Source organism: Ambystoma mexicanum, chromosome 3p (genome assembly GCF_040938575.1).
Source record: "Ambystoma mexicanum isolate Mex_15411 chromosome 3p, UKY_AmexF1_1, whole genome shotgun sequence".
In the NCBI taxonomy this organism is placed as follows: Eukaryota; Metazoa; Chordata; class Amphibia; order Caudata; family Ambystomatidae; genus Ambystoma; species Ambystoma mexicanum.
This window is the reverse complement of record NC_090925.1, coordinates 223,893,876-223,915,752: the sequence shown is the minus strand read 5'-3', so window position 1 is coordinate 223,915,752 and position 21,877 is coordinate 223,893,876. Positions and strand designations below refer to the sequence as shown.

Sequence of the window (21,877 nt, the reverse complement as noted above, 5' to 3'; positions counted from 1 at the left end):
CTTTTCTCTAATTGTTACCCCAGATTGTGGGCAGAAACCCCCAACATCCACCCACTGCCCACCAATATGGCCTGACCCCAACCCACCATCTCCATATTGGTGGTAAAATTAGAGGACAAAAAAAAGTTTGTGGTTGCGCAATAGACCCACTGTGGTTACTTTTGAGGCTGTTATCTTGTGTTTCAAAGTGTGAATGTCTTACACTGATGTGTGATGCACACCCATTTAAAGCAGCTGGCGGTGCACTTACATTTGCAAATAATGTGATAGGTTGTAGGACGAGCTTTAAGTAGATCAACGTTTTCATATATTATTTGACTAGCAGTGTTTATCTGCTTATTTTCGCTGGTAGACAGTGAGACATCAGTGACTTTTTGCCGGTGCAACTGATAACTATAACAACAATTTCTTTTACATTGAAATTCTAACTTCACAAAAAGACAAGATATATCACATGCACCTCGTTTTAACACGCTTCGGAGCCCCGATGAAGGTACTCTTGTCCCGAAACACACGTTGATTCTTTAATGCACAGAATACATTCATTCTGCCTATGTCTAGATTGGATAATTCTATTGAAATAGATTCACAGATTTGAAGCAAATACAACATACAGTGTTACAAAGTGTTTTTGTTTAATCCCTGAGACGGCTGAGTGGCTGCGGTAGCCAACACACAAAATGATCACCATACAATGAATGCAAAACTTTAGCTACTCGGAGCCTATGGCTGGGTGTTACTGCTAAATCTACTGTGATATACATTACGTCAGTGCAGGTGTTGCATATGTTATGTAGCACCTTAATGTTGCGTGTTACAAATATATTTAAACAAGCATACATCTTATTTGCATTTTAACAAAGCTACCCTCTGAACTGATCAAGCCTACTGTTTCCTGCTGAAAAGACACAAAGGGTCCACCTTTGGAGACTTTGGCTACTAATGCAAAACATTATCCCAAATTCAAAAGGGAGGATCCATGCATTATGCCAGCATGTATCTATGTTTGCACTTTTCGCCACAATTTCAATTAAAGAACTGTACAGAGCAGGGACATACCACAATGGCACATTAATTGATTGCAAATGTAAGGTTTCAGAGAAACCATGAGAAGAAAGGTTTCAAGGCGTTGATCAAATTCTTTAAGGGAACTTGGACGTGTGGTCGAAGTGGGCAGGAGTGGTTGGGAGAAGTGTGCCTCTACTTTTTTTGCCATTAAGTTTTACTATTCCTATACTTTTATTTGAAAAAGAAAGCATTCTGGAATGGCTTAGTTTCAAATTAAAGTTCAGAAAGAGGTTGAAACTTGCACTTCAGTGCACTGCACTATCCCTTGAACAGCAGGCGCATATGTTTTGGGGTTTGGATTGCACGTGGTAGGGGTGTGGCAACGCGGATTTTGGGGAGCGGGGGCAGGAGCATAGTTCGGCTACTTCTTTTCATACACTCCGACCACTAACTTGGACCATGGACAGAAGGGAGAGGACGCTAATGTAATGCAGGGGCAACAGGGAAATGAATCAGGATCGAAGAGAAGGAGGAGACCGACAAAGGGAGATTGGGAAGGCAAGCAGAAAGGGGCACAAATATAGCAATTCCTACACACAATGAACACAACAAAAGATGGAAGAGACAGAGAGTGGGGTTAGAATGCTACAGGAAAGAAGCAGCACAAGAGGCAGAGTGTAACCTGCATGAACCAGCTGATCACCAGACCCTACCATATCGGGTCTGGGTGACATCACTTGTAACAGACTCGTGGGGGGGGGCACATTTCCTCTTTGTTTCTAATAGTCACCAGAGCAGTGTTTCTGCCTCATGTCAACGTGGGTGAACGGACTGTAAATTGAATGAGCGGCATTGAACATGAATGACATTTGGAGAACTGTAAGATCAGCCACACAGCTTATTGTGACTGGTGCTCGCACCGGAGTAGAAGAAGCAACAAAAAAACATTGTGCAGTATTCCCTGGCTCCAAAATGGGGCGAAAGTGACCAAAACAAAGATGTCCAATTCGCTGGTGGGATTAGATGCGTTTGGCAGATGTCAGCTTTGATCAAAGGTGGACTGAATGCAACATATATACTGTTTAACTAAATTAGAAGATTGAAGATCCAGCCCTGAGGAATTATAGCCAGCTGCACCATTAGAAAAAAATTACCTGTTTCGCTTATCTCCTGGAAACCCCACCCCCTACACCATATTTACAGACAATGTGAGCTTGGATAGCTCTGTGCCCCTAAGCCAATTTCTGCTCTATTGTGTAACAAACACCCAGACTAAATGTGTAATCTTCACAACAATTATTGCTGTTGCCTACGGTGTCCTCTCCCATTCTGTTGTTTTGTTGTGCGCACATTACAATTACAAACTGGAGCAGAGTAGTCCTAAGAGGGAATCCTGGTCACTTCTGAATGAGTTCTCCAAGAGTGGCAAACTTTGGCCCTAAAGAATCCAAGAAGTCTTGTTCCGGCTCATCGAGAAAGGTGAAGGAGTCGACCGAATCGATTCTTTCCAGTTCCCCCTCGTAGGCATAAATGCGAGGCTTGTAGCTGGCCAGGCCGTCTTCGAGTTCTCGTAACCCGTGCAGCCTCTGGAGAGAAAGAAAGCAACAAGGGACATTACTCACATGCAAGCCTTTCAAGACTGCCCACCTGCAACAGCGTTGCACACAATAACCCACGCAGACACACCATCTGTGGGTTTGTACCTAGGGCGACTTGTGTCACTTTCCAAAAGCCTTCAGGAAAAGCTCTAAAATGCTGACCACCATCTGAATGGAGAGTTCTCTGAGATGATACCATGAAGGCCTCGCTCAAGATAGAGCCAAGCCTGAGGGACACATTGAGGTTCCGGATTAGGTAAAATAATAACTAACAGTCAGTCTATGGGTTATAAAGGAGCTCATTTTTGAGTCTGCTGTAATTTGGCTGCAGGAACCTGTCACGTGTGCACATTCACATACCAGAGTCCCCGCCACGGAATCTTCATCATTTGTACGCCACATTTTGCCCTCCCCTTTTGCACTCCGCCGTGCAAATTGAGTAAATGCTGCCGTTTATGTATGCATGGCCGGCAGCGTTTACAATGGATTCCTAGGGAGTTTGCCTGGTGCAAAGAGCAGGCGGACTCCATAGGAATCCACAGCATTTGCGCGGGCATGACATTTTCAAGGAAAGCGCCAGAAATGATATACGTAAAACCCTTAGTGCTCAAAGTCAGTTCCATAGGGTTTTTGGAGGGAAACAAAGCAGGTCTTTCATTCTTCCCATTGGAATAATAGTTCTTTGAGAGATAGCTGCTGCCAGAATAGGAATCCTACAAGTAACAAAATGTAGCAGGAGTTTGGATGGAGGGTGGGACTGGAGGTGATTTAACATTATCCTACAGGATCATTCAAATCTTGGAAAGAACAGGTGTATCTAAAAGGTGTGAGTGCCTGGGGAGAATTCAAATTGAAAGAATTGTTAAAACCCTCTAAGGAAGGCATGTAATAGGGTAATTTGCATTTGCTTTTTTCTCTCTGGTACAAGTACAGCTGTCCAGAAGAAGCACTCCAATTGACCTCCTTTTAGTTTCTACACAGGGGGCTGCATTACAACTATGGCAGTAGCCGTGCCAGTAAAACCGGCACGCTGCTGCCGGGATTGCCATTTTTTTCAGCGCCTGACTTCACGGAATCAATAGGGCATTACAGTCCCGGCAGTCCGTGAAGTCAGGCGCCGGAAAATGTTACTCCCCATTCCCTTTGAGTCCCATAGGACTCAAAGGGAATGGGGAGGACGGAAGCACCGGCACCGTGTGCAACAGTGCCGGTGCTTCCGTCAACGTCTGGGGGCGGATCCATTCGATATGGTGGGCGGGATGGCAGCCGCCCACAGAACTCGGAGTATGCCGGTCCGGTAACAATGGTGCTGGTACGCTTATCGGCACCATTGTTACCGGACCGTCACACTTGTAATGAGGCCCACTCAGGGCTCCATCTTGTCACCCACGATTCTGTACTTGGAGCTTATGAAGATAGGCTGTCCTTATGCACCAGAGAGTGATGTCCGCCGCCTGGGGAGCTGCCTCCCTGTGCTGAGGCGTGGAGGGCCGCTGTCTGTGTTCTTAAATATAATAGGACAGATTTCTTTTACTTTTGTTGGGGGGAGGGGCATATAAATGATCCCATCTGATGCAGTAGTGGCTGTGTGTGCACTTTGACTGTAAATGGCGTAACACTTACCTTGGCTCGGTCAGATGTACAGTACACGCACTTATACGGGCGCAGGTTGAAAGGAGGACTGCATTATTGGCTGGAGTTTCACAAGCACCCCTCAGGCCTGTGCCATCAGCCTTCCACGCTGCATCGACGCTCGCGCTAGATGCCAGATAATGCAACCACGGAACCCCTCCCCCCTCCCCGGTTGCCTTGCATTGCACCCCTGTGAGGCAGCACACCTGTTTAAGTGTGGGAGCCTGACTGACAACGCAGTTCATCTTCCACAGCCTCCGTGCGTTGCCCCCAGGCTACAGCCTGTGGGGGGCAGCATGGCACCTCCTATCGAATCGAGCTCACTGTTTAAGAAGGGGTTAGAGCTCGGGATATCAGCACTCTAGCAGATAGACAGCTCAGGATATCAGCACCGTACTCTAAATTCAATTACATTCTACAAGCAACAATGCTGCCCCTTTGAGATGTCCTTGCCGGGCTCTGCGACCACATCAGGCATGATTCAAGCTCAGGCTCTGCTTACACTACTATGGGCCATGTGGACAATTAGTTATTTGCCAATTGGATAACACCAGGCAGATAATTAATTCTCAGGTAAATTAATCGGATAGAACCATGCAGACAATGCTTTGCCGCTCGGGTAACATAGTCCGTTTTTTAAACACTTTTGGCAGACATTCTCATCCCTCATTCGGCAACAGCAGACACTCCCATCCATAAAGTCCCTCACAGATGATCTGGGAGCCAGAAATATAATAATAATTATAATTGGTTATTTATAACACACTTAATACTCAGAGGTTTCAAAGCACGAACCCGAGGATCTAACCTGTGCTGCTCTGCATCGTCTTGCTTCCAAGGCGAGCATGTTGCCCCTGAGCTATCCTTCTGGACTATGACCCTTCTAGTCATTGATTCAGACACGGTGAGAAGGGCACTACAGCTCCTATAGCTGATGATAGGAGGCATGCCATAAGGGACCCACACATACCCCCGTACCTCCCTAGAGTAGCAGAACAGGTATGTACTGCTGTGTCCCCCATGAACCCTCTGCCAGGAGGTGTGCAGAGCAGGTGGCTCATTCACAATCTCTTGGCACATGCCTGCAGCAGGATCCAGCACTGTAATTAACCGGGGCGTGCTGTCTTGTGTCTGTCTGTCAAAGACTGGTTTGGATCAGGTCCAAAACCACAAATCTCCTTATCCACTCACCAGTGTAATTTGTTAGTGCATTCATAAAACCGCCCGAATGTCATAGGTATCACTGCATGGCCACGCGAGTGCCATAACTTGCACACGCTGTACTTGGAAATTAAGGTCCTGTTACTCGCTGCCGGCAGGGTTGCTGCTAGGTGTGGAAAAGATCCGGGGCTACGCCAATGTCGGGAGTGTCGGGACTCGGGCTAGCTAGTCTTTTGGTTGTAGACCCTGAGTTTCTATCTGGGGCTACAACCAAAAGAACTGGGGCTATAGCCATCTCAACCCCACCCCCCACAACGCCTCTGGTTGCAAGTCATTTATACTCTATATATTTGGTTTGTTTTATTGTGTTTTTAATACTACAGATTTACCCCATTCATCCCCTGTTACGTTACGTAATGCACACATTTACTTCATGCAGTCACCATTTACTTTGCTTTAGGTCTCCAGCTGTAATCCTTCATGCTGTTCGTCCCTCCATACATTGGGCCTCATTACGACCCTGGCGCTAATGGGTTAACGGCGCTGTAAAAGGCTGCGGCGCCGTTAACCCATTAGCACCTAATTTCAAGGTCCCTTTGCGGGACCCGACCTTAACGGCTGGTCTAGACCAGCCTTTAAAGTAGGGACCCGCAAAGGGACCTTCGCGGTAAGTATGGTACCGCAATTTGCGGTACCGTACTTAGCGCCTTCGCCATTCCCATTATGCCCTATGGGGCAAAAATGGGAATGGAGAAGGGCCATGTGGAAATACCGCCCCGCCAACCTTGTAATGGGGCGGTATTTCCCCATTTCACCATGGCGGACACGTTACGATACCGGCACCAACCATGGTGCTAATAGCGCCATGGTTTAGCGCCAGTATCGTAATGAGGGCCATTATTTTAGCTTTCTGCTGTCCAAATCTACTCTAGTCATTCACCATGTGCACCTTACTTTAGGTTTTTGTCTTTACTTGTTTGCAACATTCATCCCTGAGTGCATTATATCAGCTCTCCTGAGGTACCCATTTCCTCTTTTCATTCCCTCGGGGTATTTGCTCTAGGTCACTATCTGTACTCCTTCTCTGCATTCATCCCTTTGTGCATTATATCAGCTCCCCTGTTTTATCCATTTTCTCTAGTTATTCACCCATCATTTTACTTTAGGGCTCTATCTGTATTCCTTCACGTCATTCATCCCTTTATGCATTATATCAGCTCTCCTGTTTTATCTATGTCCTCTAGTCATTCACCCATTTTACTTTAGGGCTCTATCTGTACTCCTTCACTGCATTCATCCCTTTGTGCATTATATCAGCTCTCCTGTTTTATCCATGTCCTCTAATCATTCCCCCATTGTACTTTAGGGCCCTATCTGTACTCCTTCACTGCATTCATCCCTTTGTGCATTATATCAGCTCTCCTGTTTTATCCATGTCCTCTAATCATTCCCCCATTGTACTTTAGGGCCCTATCTGTACTCCTTCACTGCATTCATCCCTTTGTGCATTATATCAGCTCTCCTGTTTTATCCATGTCCTCTAGTCATTCACCCATTTTACTTTAGGGCTCTATCTGTACTCCTTCACTGCATTCATCCCTTTGTGCATTATATCAGCTCTCCTGTTTTATCCATGTCCTCTAGTCATTCCCCCATTGTACTTTAGGGCCCTATCTGTACTCCTTCACTGCATTCATCCCTTTGTGCATTATATCAGCTCTCCTGTTTTATCCATGTCCTCTAGTCATTCCCCCATTGTACTTTAGGGCCCTATCTGGACTCCTTCACTGCATTCATTCCTGTGTGCATTATAATAGCTCTCCTTTTCTTACATATTAAATCTATTCTTTCAGCCAGTGAACTTTACATTAGGTCCCTCGCTATGCGCCCTTAATCTATTCATCCCTCTGTGAGTTACATTAGTTTTCCTGCTGTGCACATTTAATCTAGTAATTCACCTCATGACCTTTAGCTCTTTAGCTGTGCACCCTTAATCCATACATCTTCATGTACATTTTGTTAACTCTCATGCTGCACATATTTACTCTAGTGTACCGCTGGTGTACTTTACTTTGGGTGAGTTTCTGTCCCTGCATTCATCCCACCCCCTTAATATGATCTCTCCTGTTGTATACATGTAATCTATTTACTCACCCTCTGTACATTACATTTGGTTTTAAGCTGTACTCCTGTACTCCATTCACCCCAAAGTACATTATATTAGCTCTCCTGACATACACATTCGCTCAAATAATTATCCACGCAAAAGTTACGTTATATCCGTAGCTGTAAATCCTTCATCCCACCCACATTACATCATCTCTTCGGTGTTGCAAATTTACGTTATACGTAGATCTTTCTATACATGATACTGTATATTTATCCGAACGTTTTCTCAATCCATCCTCTCATACCTTATCTAGTTGTGCAGATGTACTCCATTCATCACTCATACATTATATTGTGTTCCTAGACGTACACAGCTATCCCATCCATCTGTACTTTACATGAGGTCTTTAGCTGTACACATTAGTCCTTTTTGAATTTGGAAAACGTTTTCATTATGAATAACAATCTGTGAAACACAATGGCGTTTGCCATTATAAAATGCTCTGTGAATTAGGCCCTAAGTGCTGAAAATGTTGAACATTTTTATTGTTTATTATTTACTTTGCTTCTCCTTGTATTGTTCCCGGACTGCCTTTGTCCTTCTTTTGTACTCAAAGTGATATGTTTTCTGTATGGACTGTCTCTCTTTTTCCTTCTTATTTTATCATCTAGCCATTATTTAATTTGATGAGATACTGCTTCCCTTTCGAAGCCAATACACATGTAACACCTCATCCTGTACAATTTACTTGCATCTAATTGAGTCTGTTGTTTTTCTCCAGTTTTGAGATTGTGATTTTCTTTTTTCCTTTGAATTTTTACAATGTTTTTGTGCTTTCTTGTGAAATCCCTGTACATTAAATTAGTGCTTCATCTCTAGACACTACCTGGGCACATCTCCCACTTACTATACTTTGGAGTATGTATCCATGCCCCTGAAAACATGGAAAAAACTATTTATTTTACTGTAAAGTATGGAGTTGTCTCTCTGCGATTTCCTAATCACAGTTAACTTTTTTTGTTTGCTCCACGGTGGCCCTGATCAATGGCTTTGATAGAATTAAATAAAGGTAGTGTCCGAGAAGGACTATATGAGCTGCAGGTCCTTTTTCCCCCAATTCTCTTTATTTATTTTTTTAAACAGCACATTTGACATTTCTTTCATTAACAGGTGGCAGCAGTGTGAAATGGAGTGGGAGGGGGATGGCCAGTTTCTTCAATTGGATGATCCCATTAGCATTTCTAAAGTGTCTATATCTGTTCCTACTGCTAAATAAATACCTTCACGACATAAACCTCTTTTTTAAACTTAACAATGCTGACTAGTTTGTGATATGTCTGCTTCGCTGCGATGAAAACAATGGACCTGATTTACAAAAAGCATTTTGTAATGGCGCAATCCCATTGAAACCATCTTTGTAAATCAGGCCCAATGTGTCCACCATGTTTGTTGGCTTGCACATTTCATACACATCATGCATAACGACAAGAGGCACGCCCAGGGACTTAATTTCAACAAAATGCCAGGGGTAGCGGAAATGACATCATAATATCAAGCCCCCAAGAATTAAATCACAGGAAGAGATGTCATTTGGCCACGCCCCCATGTGACATCACATGTGTGATGTCATTTGTCCACGCCTCCGCGTGATATCACAGGAAGTGGCATCATACAGCATTATCCCTCAGTACACTAAGAAAAATATGCTTACGATATCACAGTATTGTGACATTTCATACAAGAATGGATCATCATATGTAGCAGTGTGTCAAGGTCCATGTTGCCATGGGAAGTGTATGAACCCAAATCCCCTCTTTATGTGGATCTGCCCTGTTATTTCAACAGGACTACAGAGCAAAATCACATTCTGGGGGCACAGGGCCGATTTGTTTTAGATGTGTGGTCCATTATTCTTTTACCATTATTTATGAGCATAAAACATTGCAGTCCTGGTCTTTTATGCAATTATGTTTCCGCGTGATGCTGACCCCTTCCTCGTCTGCCCGCAAATGACACACCTCGAGGTAGAAGCATTTTATCTCCAGGAAACAATTAGATAAAAGCATGCTATTCATTATCCAGCAACGTTCCAGTTATACTATTAGGGCCCAATTCATGTAATGATTTTTGCACGGTTCAAGGTGACTTTGCACTGGCGGCACAAACCCTGATTTAAGGAGCTGTGCAAAGTGTATTTTTACAGTTCAAAGTCTGTGCAAAGTCATTTTTTACTGCAAAAAATGACTATTCACTGACTTTGCATAGCACAAATACACTTTGTACAGTTCCATGAATCAGGGTTTGTGTCGGCAGTGCAAAGTCACTTTTCAGCAGTGCAAAGTCACTTTGAACCATGCAAAACATTCCATGAATCGGGCCCCTTTGTTGAAATGATGAGATAATATATCTATAGCAGGTGATAGAGGCAACTTTTATTAAATCAGTCCTATGTACAGTGGTAAAGGAAATGGCAAAATGACCATGCAGCAGTGACTCAGATGCTGTTACTAGATGAGGATTTGCAGAACATTCAAACGCCTGCTTGAAATGGGGCTTAATCTTGTGGGATGTATTGACCCACCCACGCTATGCTATGCGGCATCACCCTGCCAGTTATGGGGAAAGAAACAGCAACAATGGCGGCAAAAACCCTTGTGCGCGCAAAAAACCTACAAAAAATGAAAAAACGGTGTGCTTCGGCACACAAAAAGAGGGATTCACAACCTGCCACCCATGGTGCATGTGCGGTGGAATACAGCACACCCTGCAGAAATGTGCCAGTGTCTGCATAACCAGCAAACAGAGTGCAGAGAGAAAAGCAGCACTTTGCAAGGGAAACCCAACAATGTGCCTACAAATGACATTTGCTTTGTTGCTTAAAAACTCCAAAAACACAACACTTTTCAACATTCACAATCTTGTCTGGTGCTAAAATCAATGTATCAAATGAAACATGGTGAAACATACAAAGTCTGAAAACTGACAGCCTCTAAGCCAAATCCAGGTGCAGTACCTGGGGCGACCTGAATGACAGCTGTCAGAGGAATACTAAGTCAGCTTTAAAATGACCTAAAACTCAAAAGTCTGCTGAATTAGCACATATAAACAGGATTGTTGCCAAAAAGGAATACAGATTTTAGTTGTGTTTTGATTCCACAAATTTTAAGGCCAAGAAACAAATGTATTTGCATGTGATGCAACAAATATGGGTTTTGTTAGGTTTAAGAAGTAATTAGCTTGGCTGAAGTTGAAAAAAACTGGGAAAGCAGGTTTTTGACCCAGAAGGATGGCCTTCCCCTCAGCAAAAACTCACAGGGAGGTGTTAATTGCAGGGTAGGAGAGAATCTGGTCTACAGAGAGCAAAGGAACAATGACATGGCTGCAATCCAGGAAGCGGAGGTGTGAAGGTAGTCGTAAACCCTCCTGGAAGGAGCTTCCCCCAAGGAGGGGGATGCACTGGACTGCAGGGAGACAAAATAGGCGAAGCCAAGCAACCATCTGTTGCTAAACATGAACAAAGAACACATTTTAAAAGACTCATAACTTGCTATTCAAAATTTCTGGCTGCACGGGTGAAGAGGCGGCAGAACTGTGTGACATGTTCTGGACAGGAATGGCAAGATATGTGATTTTATGCAAAATGGATTACTGTTAGAATTGTGAAAATCTACACGCATATCCCTATGTTAAACACGCACACTTGTGGAAATTTGCAGAAAAATTGGAAAGTGGGTTCATAGTGAAAAGGGCAAAATTCTGTAGAAAGCGGAGACAAGATTCCACAGCTTTGGGGTTTTGAGGAATAGCTGTAATGTAAAATATGCAATCTGTGTATGCAATTTCTATAGAGGTTGCACATGTGTAAATAATAATTTTGCCAAAATTAGACTTTGTGTTCCAGTGGCTAGGGGTGGATTCTCAGGATCATAAAATCGTACCATAAAAATGGCACTCGGTTTCTCTCCTCCTATCAAAGCACAGGGTCTACTCTGACCCAATCACCTTTCACAGGGGCAAGCTTACCTAAGCCTGCCCATACACCCCTTTGTGATGTCATCTTTAAGGCATAAATAGAGACAGCTGACAGCACATGCACACTCACTGATCCAGCCACCTTCCGGATTCCGGCGAAGCACTCTGATCCAGCTTTAAATATTCTTCCAGAGCCAGATGCCAAATCTCTTGCCATCCATAGAGACTATTGATTTCCAGCAAGGCCCCAATCCTCAAATTTATTCTCCCCACTCAGCAAATCACTTTGTGGTGTGAGAAGGCCTTTTGAACCAGTATCCAGAAATTCTCTGGCTTGCCACCACTAGGCTTGGCTGAGGAATTCGCCATCCAGCTGATCCAAATACCCACAGACTAGGAGAGCAGATCCCGTGCCGTCTTGTGCCGTGCTGTGACCAGAGCGCCTTGCTGACACTGTCCAGTCCGATGTGCCCAGCTGTCCATTCCTGATAGATCTGATTCAATGGTCCAGAATTCTGACGGTCCAAAATCTTAAATCCATTGTTTTGTAAGTATTAACAGGAAGCTAGAAACTGTTGATTTCCGTGCATTATCTTGTCCCCTCCTAACCTCTGAACTATCTTTACTTCCATAAACAGTAATATTGTTTAAATCCGTAGTGAAATCTTGTTCTGTCTATCTGTAAAACCATCCTTTTCCAAGTCATTTGTGAACTTTGATCTATTAACTTCATTTGAGTGACCAGCCTAGCACTCCAAGATGGACAGCGAGGAACCAGGATTGAGTCGCAAATCACTCCTGACTCTTACGTTGTGCTGTCCTGGTGGCTTAGCTTGGATGCTTTAGTCCTAGTCAATATTTTTCTGATTTTAAAACTGAAGCCTCTTTCCATTCTCGCGCCTATCTCGCAAAAACAACATTTACTAAAACCTCTATAATTCCCTATGTTTTGGTGATAGAAACAGAATGTCAACTCCTATTTGTACCCAACATCCATAGCTATCCATATATCCTCCCGTAATGTTTGCTGCCAATTTTCATTTGAGAAATATTTGCATGTGTAAAATAGCTCTAAACAGCTTCCGACTTGGACCTTAAGATTTCCATTGTTTTCTGCTGACCAAATCATTGCTTGTGCTTGTGTGCAACTGTTCGAAGCGGCTCCCATAAGAATGTATAACCATTTCAGTATTTTTGACTATATTTGCTGTTTTTGCCCAGTCCATTCTAAAGACAATCTTAAAAGCCACTCTGACAGCTGGACAGTCAATTCCGTTTTCTTTTGTGTTTGAAAGAGGGAAAGTGGGACTGATATTCTGGTTGATTTGTGCCATTCCTGAATACCTGCTCTCTCCTCCTTTCTCTTTACATTGCCTATTGGGGGGCTGAGGGGTGGTGCAGGGGGAACTGATAACCACAGTGCTATCTGATCTGAACCAACACGAATGTATTATTTTCTGTGCTGCATTTGTTTAGCTTATTACCTATTCCTAGTGTACTAAAGATATCATTCAGTGTTCTGTCACCCCATTGGTTATTGTTGTGTACCTATTAAAACATATTGTGATTACATTTTAAATACATAAATAAATATTTACCTTTGCAAACCAGCCTGATTTCTGGTTCAGTGTGACCGGGGGAGGGGCGGTATTCCAGGAGAAGGTGTGATATGAGTGGTATATCGTTCAGAATATTGAACTTTTAGACAAAAATAAATAAGGATTTCAGTTGTGCGCTACATGCTGAGCTTTGACTTGGGTGTTTGCCGGATTGAAATCACTTACAATCTCCATGTAGCATTGTGTGTTTCGCTGCCCTTTGCGCATGATTTGGAAAGACTCTAGTCTTCTTCAGGAGGCATGAGCCTTCTCCAAAGTCATCACCACGAAGGACAACCTGCCATATAATGCAGAGCAAGTTGTGACTTGTCGCAGAAAAGAGCTGTAACCTACCTATCTACACTCTACATATTGTGCTCCACGTGCACATTACACTGCATCTGATTTACAACCTATATGCACATACTGCTCCTGCTGTGCAATGCGTGTGCTGTGCTACAGCACTCCATATACATACAGAAATGCACCCCATCTCTGCACCATACACAATGTTTTCTGCACATTGCAGTGTATACATTGCACCCACTGTAAACGTTTCATGCAGTTTCCATAACCACAGCATTGTCAACCCTACTATCGCTGCACACTTGGTAAATACTGCACGCGTTTCAGTGCATATGTAACCAAGCCTGTTAAAAACGGTTCATGTTTTACTGCACGCTTATCCCAATGTATGAATCCACTGCACAGACTAAACACACTGCACACTGTACGCCATCGAGGCATCCCAAACTGCTTCTACTGTGTATGCTGCACCAATACACAGATTGCACCATATTAAATATACACAGTAGGCTGTATACAGGGCACCCTTGCACACTGTATAATGTGCGTGATATATGCATACGTGGGTGCAGGACGTACAATGAACTCAATGTTTACACTGTACCTAGTTTCCACAGTACACAACACTTTATATACTGCACTCCATCCTCGACATAGCACACAAAATACTTGTTTTTCAATGCACTAATATACACTACGCTCACTCTCTTTAACTCAATGTACTGCACTTCCAAAACGTGCTATAGTGTTGTGGCTGCCGAGAGGTCATGGAGGGCTCCCTCATTGTCCAGATATACTGAGACAGTGTTCTAGTTCATCAGCAATGTTTGGAGAATGGTGTCATGGCTACTCTAATATTCCGGAGACGCTCAGACCAACCAGAGCACCACCAGATATCTGGAAACCCAGAGTCTGGGCAGAGTTCTATGGCTGCCCATGTATGCTGACAGGCTTCACCGTGAATTGAGCAAACCCCTTTAGAATGAATGCATGGGCAAAGAGGGCACGACCACGGCACGGCACGTCCGAGTGCGCACAGGCACTGTGGCACAGTTGGAATGGGTGGGGTCGGGGTAGAGTTCAGAAGGGGAGGTGTGCAGTAGTCAGCCCAGCCGCAGGCGAGTTCAACTCGCCTGCGGCTGCGGCAGGCTCAGGCTGAGCTGTGTACTTAAACTGAACTCGCTCAGTTGAAGCGGCTGACTTTGTGACTGGCTTGGAACTGTCAGCGGTGGGCCAGGCCTGCAGGCCCAGGGTCTGCGGTAGTAACCTACTGTGGCGGCCGCAGGCGAATTCCATGGGTCAAGTAACTAAGCACAGATACACACACACCCGCACCCGACCTGTCCTCAGCCTGGCCTTGAGGCTGCGGCAGCGTCGCGGCCACTGGCAAGGACACCTAGCACCACGGCCACAGCATCCGACCAGACACACGCCAGAGGCCCGCAGCAGCAATTTACCCACCCAGTAGCACAAGCGGTACACAGCTGCCCGGCCCTCCACCTGAGTCAGACACAGTCCCCGGCAACCCTAGATCACTACTAGTACTCACATGTTTTAGAAGCTGGCGTTCTGGACACAGGGGAGCGTGGACGTCTTCTTCTTCTTGCAAAACCACATGGACCAAAAGCATGCAGCACGGCATGAGCATAGATGTGGCTACGCCCCCTCCTCTGATTGGACAAATGCCAGAGGTCGCAAGAGATTGACAGAGGCCACTGGCCAATCGGCAGCGGTCGCTCTTGCGACCCCTGGCTACACCTAAATGACGTCCCCTGGCACGCCTGTGTCAAATAACCAATATGCGACTCCTCTTGTGTGCTTTTACATTTTGAAAGCAGAGGACAAGTTGTCTCTTGTGAGGAATGAAATAATCAGCCAGTCCTGGCTTTTACGCTCACATCATATTCTACATTTATTATGTGAACACACTACAAATTATATACAGGAATGCAAAATGGCATCCACTAAAGATATGACTTACAAAACAGGTGTTAAGAGCTTTGTGTCTGTTTTTCAGAACTGAGAGTGTGACTGAAATACTGTTAAGTGGCTTTGCTGCATTATTGGCATAAGTGGGCTTTAGAAAGTTTGAAAAGGCGGATGGAGGAGCCCTTTTTGCACCTTGTATCAAAACGATTTCTCATTTTTTCATCGTCATTAGACCTGTCACCAATCTACTCTCTCCCACTGCTTTTTCTTTTTGCAAGGGCCAGGGGCCACGCTGCTAAATCCACCGGCAATGATGAGGGACAAGCCCAAAAGAAAAACAGACCCGCTCATTCACGTGCGATTCTGTGCATCGACCACACAGCAAGGAGCAGACTGACCAGCAACATGCTATGACCTTCATCCCACTGTGTTGTGCCTGAGGCTGCGGGTGTCAGGACAGTGAAGAGCTGGGAAGTCAGACAGATAGGTTCCTTTCCATGCATAGGAATCAAAGAAAGGAAACATGGATGCCAAAGAACAAACGTTTCAAAAGAAAGGAGAAGGATCCTTGGAGACAGAGGGTTGGCAATTTGTATGTTCGAGCTTCTAGGAGGTGTTATGGACATTAATTTATTTATTTATTTATTTATTGTGTTTCAGCATAATACTTTACACAGAAAGATTGCAAATCGATTACAATATATCAATATATATCAAAATATATCACATATCATATATGTTTCATAAAATCTGATACAATTATCAACAAGGCATACATAAAATCACTGTAAAATCACTACACCTTATGGACTATATGTTTATGGACTTTAACGACTCCTTTGTTTTAATTACAAGGGTGTGGTGTAAAATGAGTGTTTGAAAAAAGGAAGGGGTGCGCTTTAAAAACATTAGGATATGCTTTTTTTTACCAAGTTAGAGAGTGCTTGTGTGACGAAAAAATGACTTCTCCGCACAGGCATGAGGGTGAGTAGTGTGTAGCCGCCTCGCTCAGCCTCACACTACTACAAATCAAATGATATCCCAATCATAAAGGTAAAACAGATGCAGTTAAGAGATATTATGTATCTGCTTTTTGTGGTAACATGGGCCCAGGGAAGGTTATACTGTCAAGAGGGTTGTGGATGTGATTCATTAGCACTCAAACAGCAACGTATAGCAGCTCAACATAGAGGAAATGTCCAATCAAGGTTTTATAACAAAGTATGCAAAACACAGCATCTGCAAAGTAACTGAATAGAAAAACACTGTCCAAAATCCACCAATGTGGAAAGAAATGAGAAGTTGCAGAGAAAGAAAGATGCAGCACTCTGGTTAAGAATACCGGGGTGAAAGGCGATTTAACAACTACAATGTTCTTTGAAAAAGATATCTCGAGTGGGGGGGTGCTAAAGAGTGGTGCGAGGATTGGAGTTGCACTCTGTTGGTGGTCCATTTGAATTTTAATATTATCCTGATTGAACCCTACTTTTCAGCTGTTTTGCAACCTCTGCGACTGCATGCTTTCACCCATCTAACGACCCTGCATGGTAGAATGCCTAAAATTTGAGGGTCGTCCCACGGTGAGTTCCTGGCATCGTGCGGCCCTTGAGTGACAGTGACTTGGGAGGCCCTTAGGCAAATGGCAGAGGCCTAGTGGCGAGTGGAGGGGGGTTTAAAATGTCCTGCTGTGGTAGCTACATTGCGTGACTGCAGGCATGCCCTGGTGCTGCGCACAGCCCCGCACGCCTCTAGCCCTCTTTTTCAATGAACGGAGGGGGCAGGCGGTGGGCGGTGGAAGACTGGTGGAAGGTGTAGTGGGCCGCAACGTCCTGCAATGGCAGCAGCGGGCATGGCTGAGACTCACCTACCGTGGCGGATGGTGGGCCAGGCTACTCCAGAGCCATCATGTTGAGAGTGGCAACGTGGCTGGGGGATAACTGCAATGGATTTGGAATGGAGTGCCATGACTTGCAGCTGTCTCCCAGTCGCTGATGGACTGGTTCCTTTTGGCTCCTCCCTGACCTGCTTCTTCTGTTGGCCCACCTGCAGTCTCTAAGGGATTTTAAGAGTGGACGTACATTAAAGCCATCTCCCCACCCTTTCTTTCTTTTTTTTTTTAAACCTGTTTACTCATAAGGTAGAAGCAGATTAATCATTAAGGGTGGGCAAGTGAAGAGTCTGCCTGCTGCTTTTGTATCCTCATCAAAGTGCTGCATGTCTGATTCGTGCCTGTTTGGACTTGTGTCACAGTGGAGGGTCATTTGACATCGGCTGGTCTTTTGGTCACCCTTCCACCTTCTATAATGTCTAAATATAAGTCCAAAAAACATGGCCAAGAGAGCAAGATTGGTACGTTTGCTATTGCATTGGCTCCACTTCCCACTGACATAATATCTGAGCAGGGGTGAGGCAAGCCCACTGTCCAGACCGACTGCATCCAACTGCTGAACGTAATGGCTGCGATCAAACACTCGCGAGAGGCGCTGGAACTCCAAATTGACGCAATTGGTATTGATGTGAACATTCTGCATCAAGACAGGCATAAGAGATCTTCAGGGTGGGCAAGGCGGAAAAAAGAATCGCTACGACAGAGGACACTGTTTCCCAATGGCAAGAACATGCCTCTGACCTCTGAGGAAAGACCAAATTACTTGAATCTTGTGCGGAGGATACAGAGGGGAGATCACCATGAAACAAAAGGCTGAAGGACAATGTATTGACGTCTACCCGGAGAAGGGGTTTCAAACTATTATGGGATCATCTGGTCTATCCAGCTTCATTTTGAATGAACAAGCATATAGCATTACGGCCCGATACCCCCAACGCTCCTCCGGGAGCCCCAACACATATAATTGTGGTCCAGCTTCTAGATTTTAGGGGCTGTGATGCTATCCTGCAAGGAGCCCGTAGGAGGAGCACCTTGGAGTGGTGGGCTCCAAGGTGGCAATTTTCTGAGACGTTGCAAAGGCAGTTCAGAAGTCAAGGATCGCAGGGCTTCAATGTTGAGAGATATCTCTTCAAGATGGGTGTTTCTGTTATCTGACATGTGTGTTTTAGAGATATCCATGGATCATGTATCCTTTTTTACATCATATACATGTGGTCATGATCATATATGCAGTGAGTATGAGTCAGCTGATGGGTTGTCTGTTACAGTGAATTCTTGGATCTCCTTAACATAGGACTAGCGATATACCCCAAGGCCTGTTGCCACCACAGTTACTAGTTCATTTAGGTATGTTTGGAAGCAGATACACCAAGTTGCATCGATGCATGCAGAGGGGGAGGTTTTTGGGATGTTGTTGAATCTTGTTTTCAGCATGATGACCTCATTCTGTGCCCTCGTTGCAAATTGCAGCTTGTACTTCATTGTATTTCATTGCCCTGTGTACACATACCGGACTGGACCCCATGAGTGCAAATGTTGACCCCCCATCTCACCTGTCTCTCGTGCAATGTCAATCGACTCTGTTATACAATTAAAAAGGGGTTGGTACTACAGCTCCTTAATAGACACAAACCGTCTATTGTCTTCTTGCAAGAGATGCATCTTGCGGGTGATGTTTGCAATTGTTTTCACAGGTATAACTATGCATTGGTGTTCCATGAGGGATTTGCAATGGGCTCCAGCTGGTCATGATATTGCATGATATAGTAATATGCTATTACGCACGCCTTTTATATTGAATACTGTGACCACTGATAAGGGGGGAAGATATGTACTACTCACTGGTTATCTGAAGGGTAAACTGGTGGGTTTACTAAGGTTTACGCTTCCCCACCCTCAGGCTCTGCCTTATTTATATGTTTATTTATGTATGTATTTATTTATTTATTTATTGATTGATTTTGCCACTTGTATAGCACACCAAGCCCTTGGGCATCAAGGCGCTGTTAGATAAACCAGTTACACATAGGGAAGAACCAGAGCATATAAATCACAAGATAATTCTGAATACTTCAAACAGGCTGCATGTTTGGTTGACATTCATTGTTTGTAACCCAGCCTCGGAGGGGGGAGCAATGGGAGATAACATTAGGTGAATAGCATCGTTTCTAGTGCTTTCCTGAAGGTCCAGTAGAACTATTCGGCCTGGAGGGTGGGCGGGAGTGAGTTCCACTGTTTGGTGGCAAATGTTGGGAAGCTAAATCCCCCTGCTTTCTGCTGCTTGAATATCATTTGGGTGATGCAGTTGTGTAGGCTGCTCTTACTGGTCTGGCCCAGGTTGCTTTGGTGATTTTTTGGAATAGGTATGGCAGGGGGTGGGGAACTTTGGACAGGCATCTTTGCATGATGGGAAAGGTCATGAAGATGATCCATTCATAAATCGAGAGCCAGTGGGCAAGTTTTCTTGAGGCAGTGATGTGGTCAGCTTTGGGCATGTTGAGTGCAGCTCAAAGAGCGTTATTTTGCATGACGTGAATCTTATAAATATTGGCATCCGTGGTACCTGCAAACAGGGCATTGCAGTAGTCAAGTATGGATCCTATGGTGGAGCGAGCTATGGTCAGGCAAATATCGGTGGAGAGGAAAGGTCTAGCTGCATTGATTAGTTTGGGTGTGTAGGCAGCGCTGGAGGCGATGGCATTCACTTGTTGTGTTAGCGAAACCTTTCACTACCGGGGAGACCGGGATTGTTACTTTATCCATGTTGAATGATGAGTATTGGGGGCATATTCTTTTTTATCACTGAGGGGGAGTCTGATATGAGAATATCTGTCTTCTCATCATTAAGGCATAGTTGGTGTGGGGCCATCCAGGATTGGATTGTCAGGTATACTCAGATGAGAGAGGCAGAATCTTCTTGGTAGTTTCCAGAAATGGAGAGTAAGATCTGCGTGTCATCTGCATAATTTGTGTAGGATATGCAACTGGTATTGAGGAGATTCCTTGTTGCTGGAATTACAGGATCTACTGGTTACTCATATGGTTGATTGTTGGGGATGGGAGGGGATTTCAATGATTTTATGGACTGAACACAGGACCGATGTACACCCTAGGTTGGGGGGGGACACAGTCCCCTATCAACCTTTACAATTTTGCAAGTGCTACAGGCCTTGTAGATGCATGGCATGCACTTCACCCTAAAGGTCAGGGTTATTCCTCCCTTTCAAAGCCTGCACTCTTCTCTCTCACAAATGTACAATTTCTTTATGCATAACGTTCATATGGGTCAGGTCTCGGATGCATATTATCTCCCACGTGGCATATCTAACCAGTCTCTGCTTCTCTTGACCCTGAGCCATTACGTTTATCTGCTCGGACACCGTGGCATCTGAATGCATATTATTTGGGGTTTCCTGTTTTTATGGATCATCTAATGTCTACAATTTTTGTGTACTTTGAGAGTAATCGGCCATCAATAAATGATCCCGTCAAACTATGGGAATGGTACAAACAGGTGAAATATGGGGAGACCATCTCTGCCCTAGCGACACAGAAAAGAGACAGATTGCAACACCTGGTGGATTTTGAGCTTGAGGTGACAAGTTCGGAATCTTACTGTATTGCTGATAAGTCTTTTGAGACACAGATATTGCTTCTCCAGGCTAGTGATTTATATCACAAGTGTGCAACAGATATGGCTCGACAGTCTCATGTGGCATCCCAAGATCGAGTATACCAAACTGGGGAGAGGGCAGGGAGCTTGGTGCTTGGTTGGAGGGACAGGATTCCTCCATGAGTATTGTACAGTCCATCAAGGTTGATGGGTAAGATGGGATATTTGGAGATAAAGAAACCTACAATGCCTTTGCAGACTATTATAGTGTACTTTATGCTGCGTCTGCCTAATCATTGGGACCAGAACATATGGACATTTTGGAAGAGATTCCATTGATGACAATCTCAGCCCTTCAAAGGGATGCTCTTGATACAGACACTACTTGTGAGGAATTGCTGGGTGCTCTCGTATCCCTTCAATCCAGTAAATGCCCCGGCCCTTACATCTTTCCAGCTGAGATGTGGAAACAAATGTGTGAGGAAGTTGCTGCACCCATGCTCTCGATACCCACCGATCTACCGCAAGATACTATAATAGTTATCCTTAAGAAAGATAAACCACTGGATTGTTGTGCATCTCATTGGCCAATCACCTTGATTAAGGTTGAGGTGAAGGTGTTGGCAAAGATTCTACCAGCCCAGCTTCTGCTAGTCTAACCCTCATTTGTGCATCCAGATCAGTGTGTTTTACTGCCGGATAGAGCCATCCATATGAATATTTGTAGATTACATCTTGCTCTAAATAAGGCTGACTTCATCGGAAACCCGCTCTCTGTTGTGGCACTTGATTTTGAGAAGGTGTTTGACTCAGTTGGCTGCCACTTCTTTAAATCGGTGTTGGTGAGGATGGAGTTTGGGGAATCCTTTGCACCGTGGATTAGGCTGCTGTATAGTGGTCCTCAGGCATCAGTTACAGTAAATGGGCTTCTTTCCCACTAATTCCCTATAGAGCGAGGGACGCGTCAGGGTTGTTCCCTCTTTCCGTTACTGTTCCTTCCTGTTATTGAGCTGCTGGTAATATAGTTAAGGGGGGACCCCTTGCAGAAGGGTGTTCTCTGGC

General features: G+C 44.6%; 1 protein-coding gene across 1 annotated transcript in view; it reads right to left on the bottom strand.

Moving 5' to 3' along the window:
* Positions 1 to 611: 611 nt before the first annotated feature.
* Positions 612 to 21,877, bottom strand: part of CDH26 (cadherin 26) — a 551,648-nt gene continuing 530,382 nt past the window's right edge. Inside the window, exon 19 of the mRNA XM_069650706.1 lies at positions 612 to 2,594. Coding sequence (XP_069506807.1) covers positions 2,406 to 2,594 — 189 coding nt within the window. The 3' untranslated portion in view covers positions 612 to 2,405. The remainder of the gene's footprint in view (positions 2,595 to 21,877) is intronic.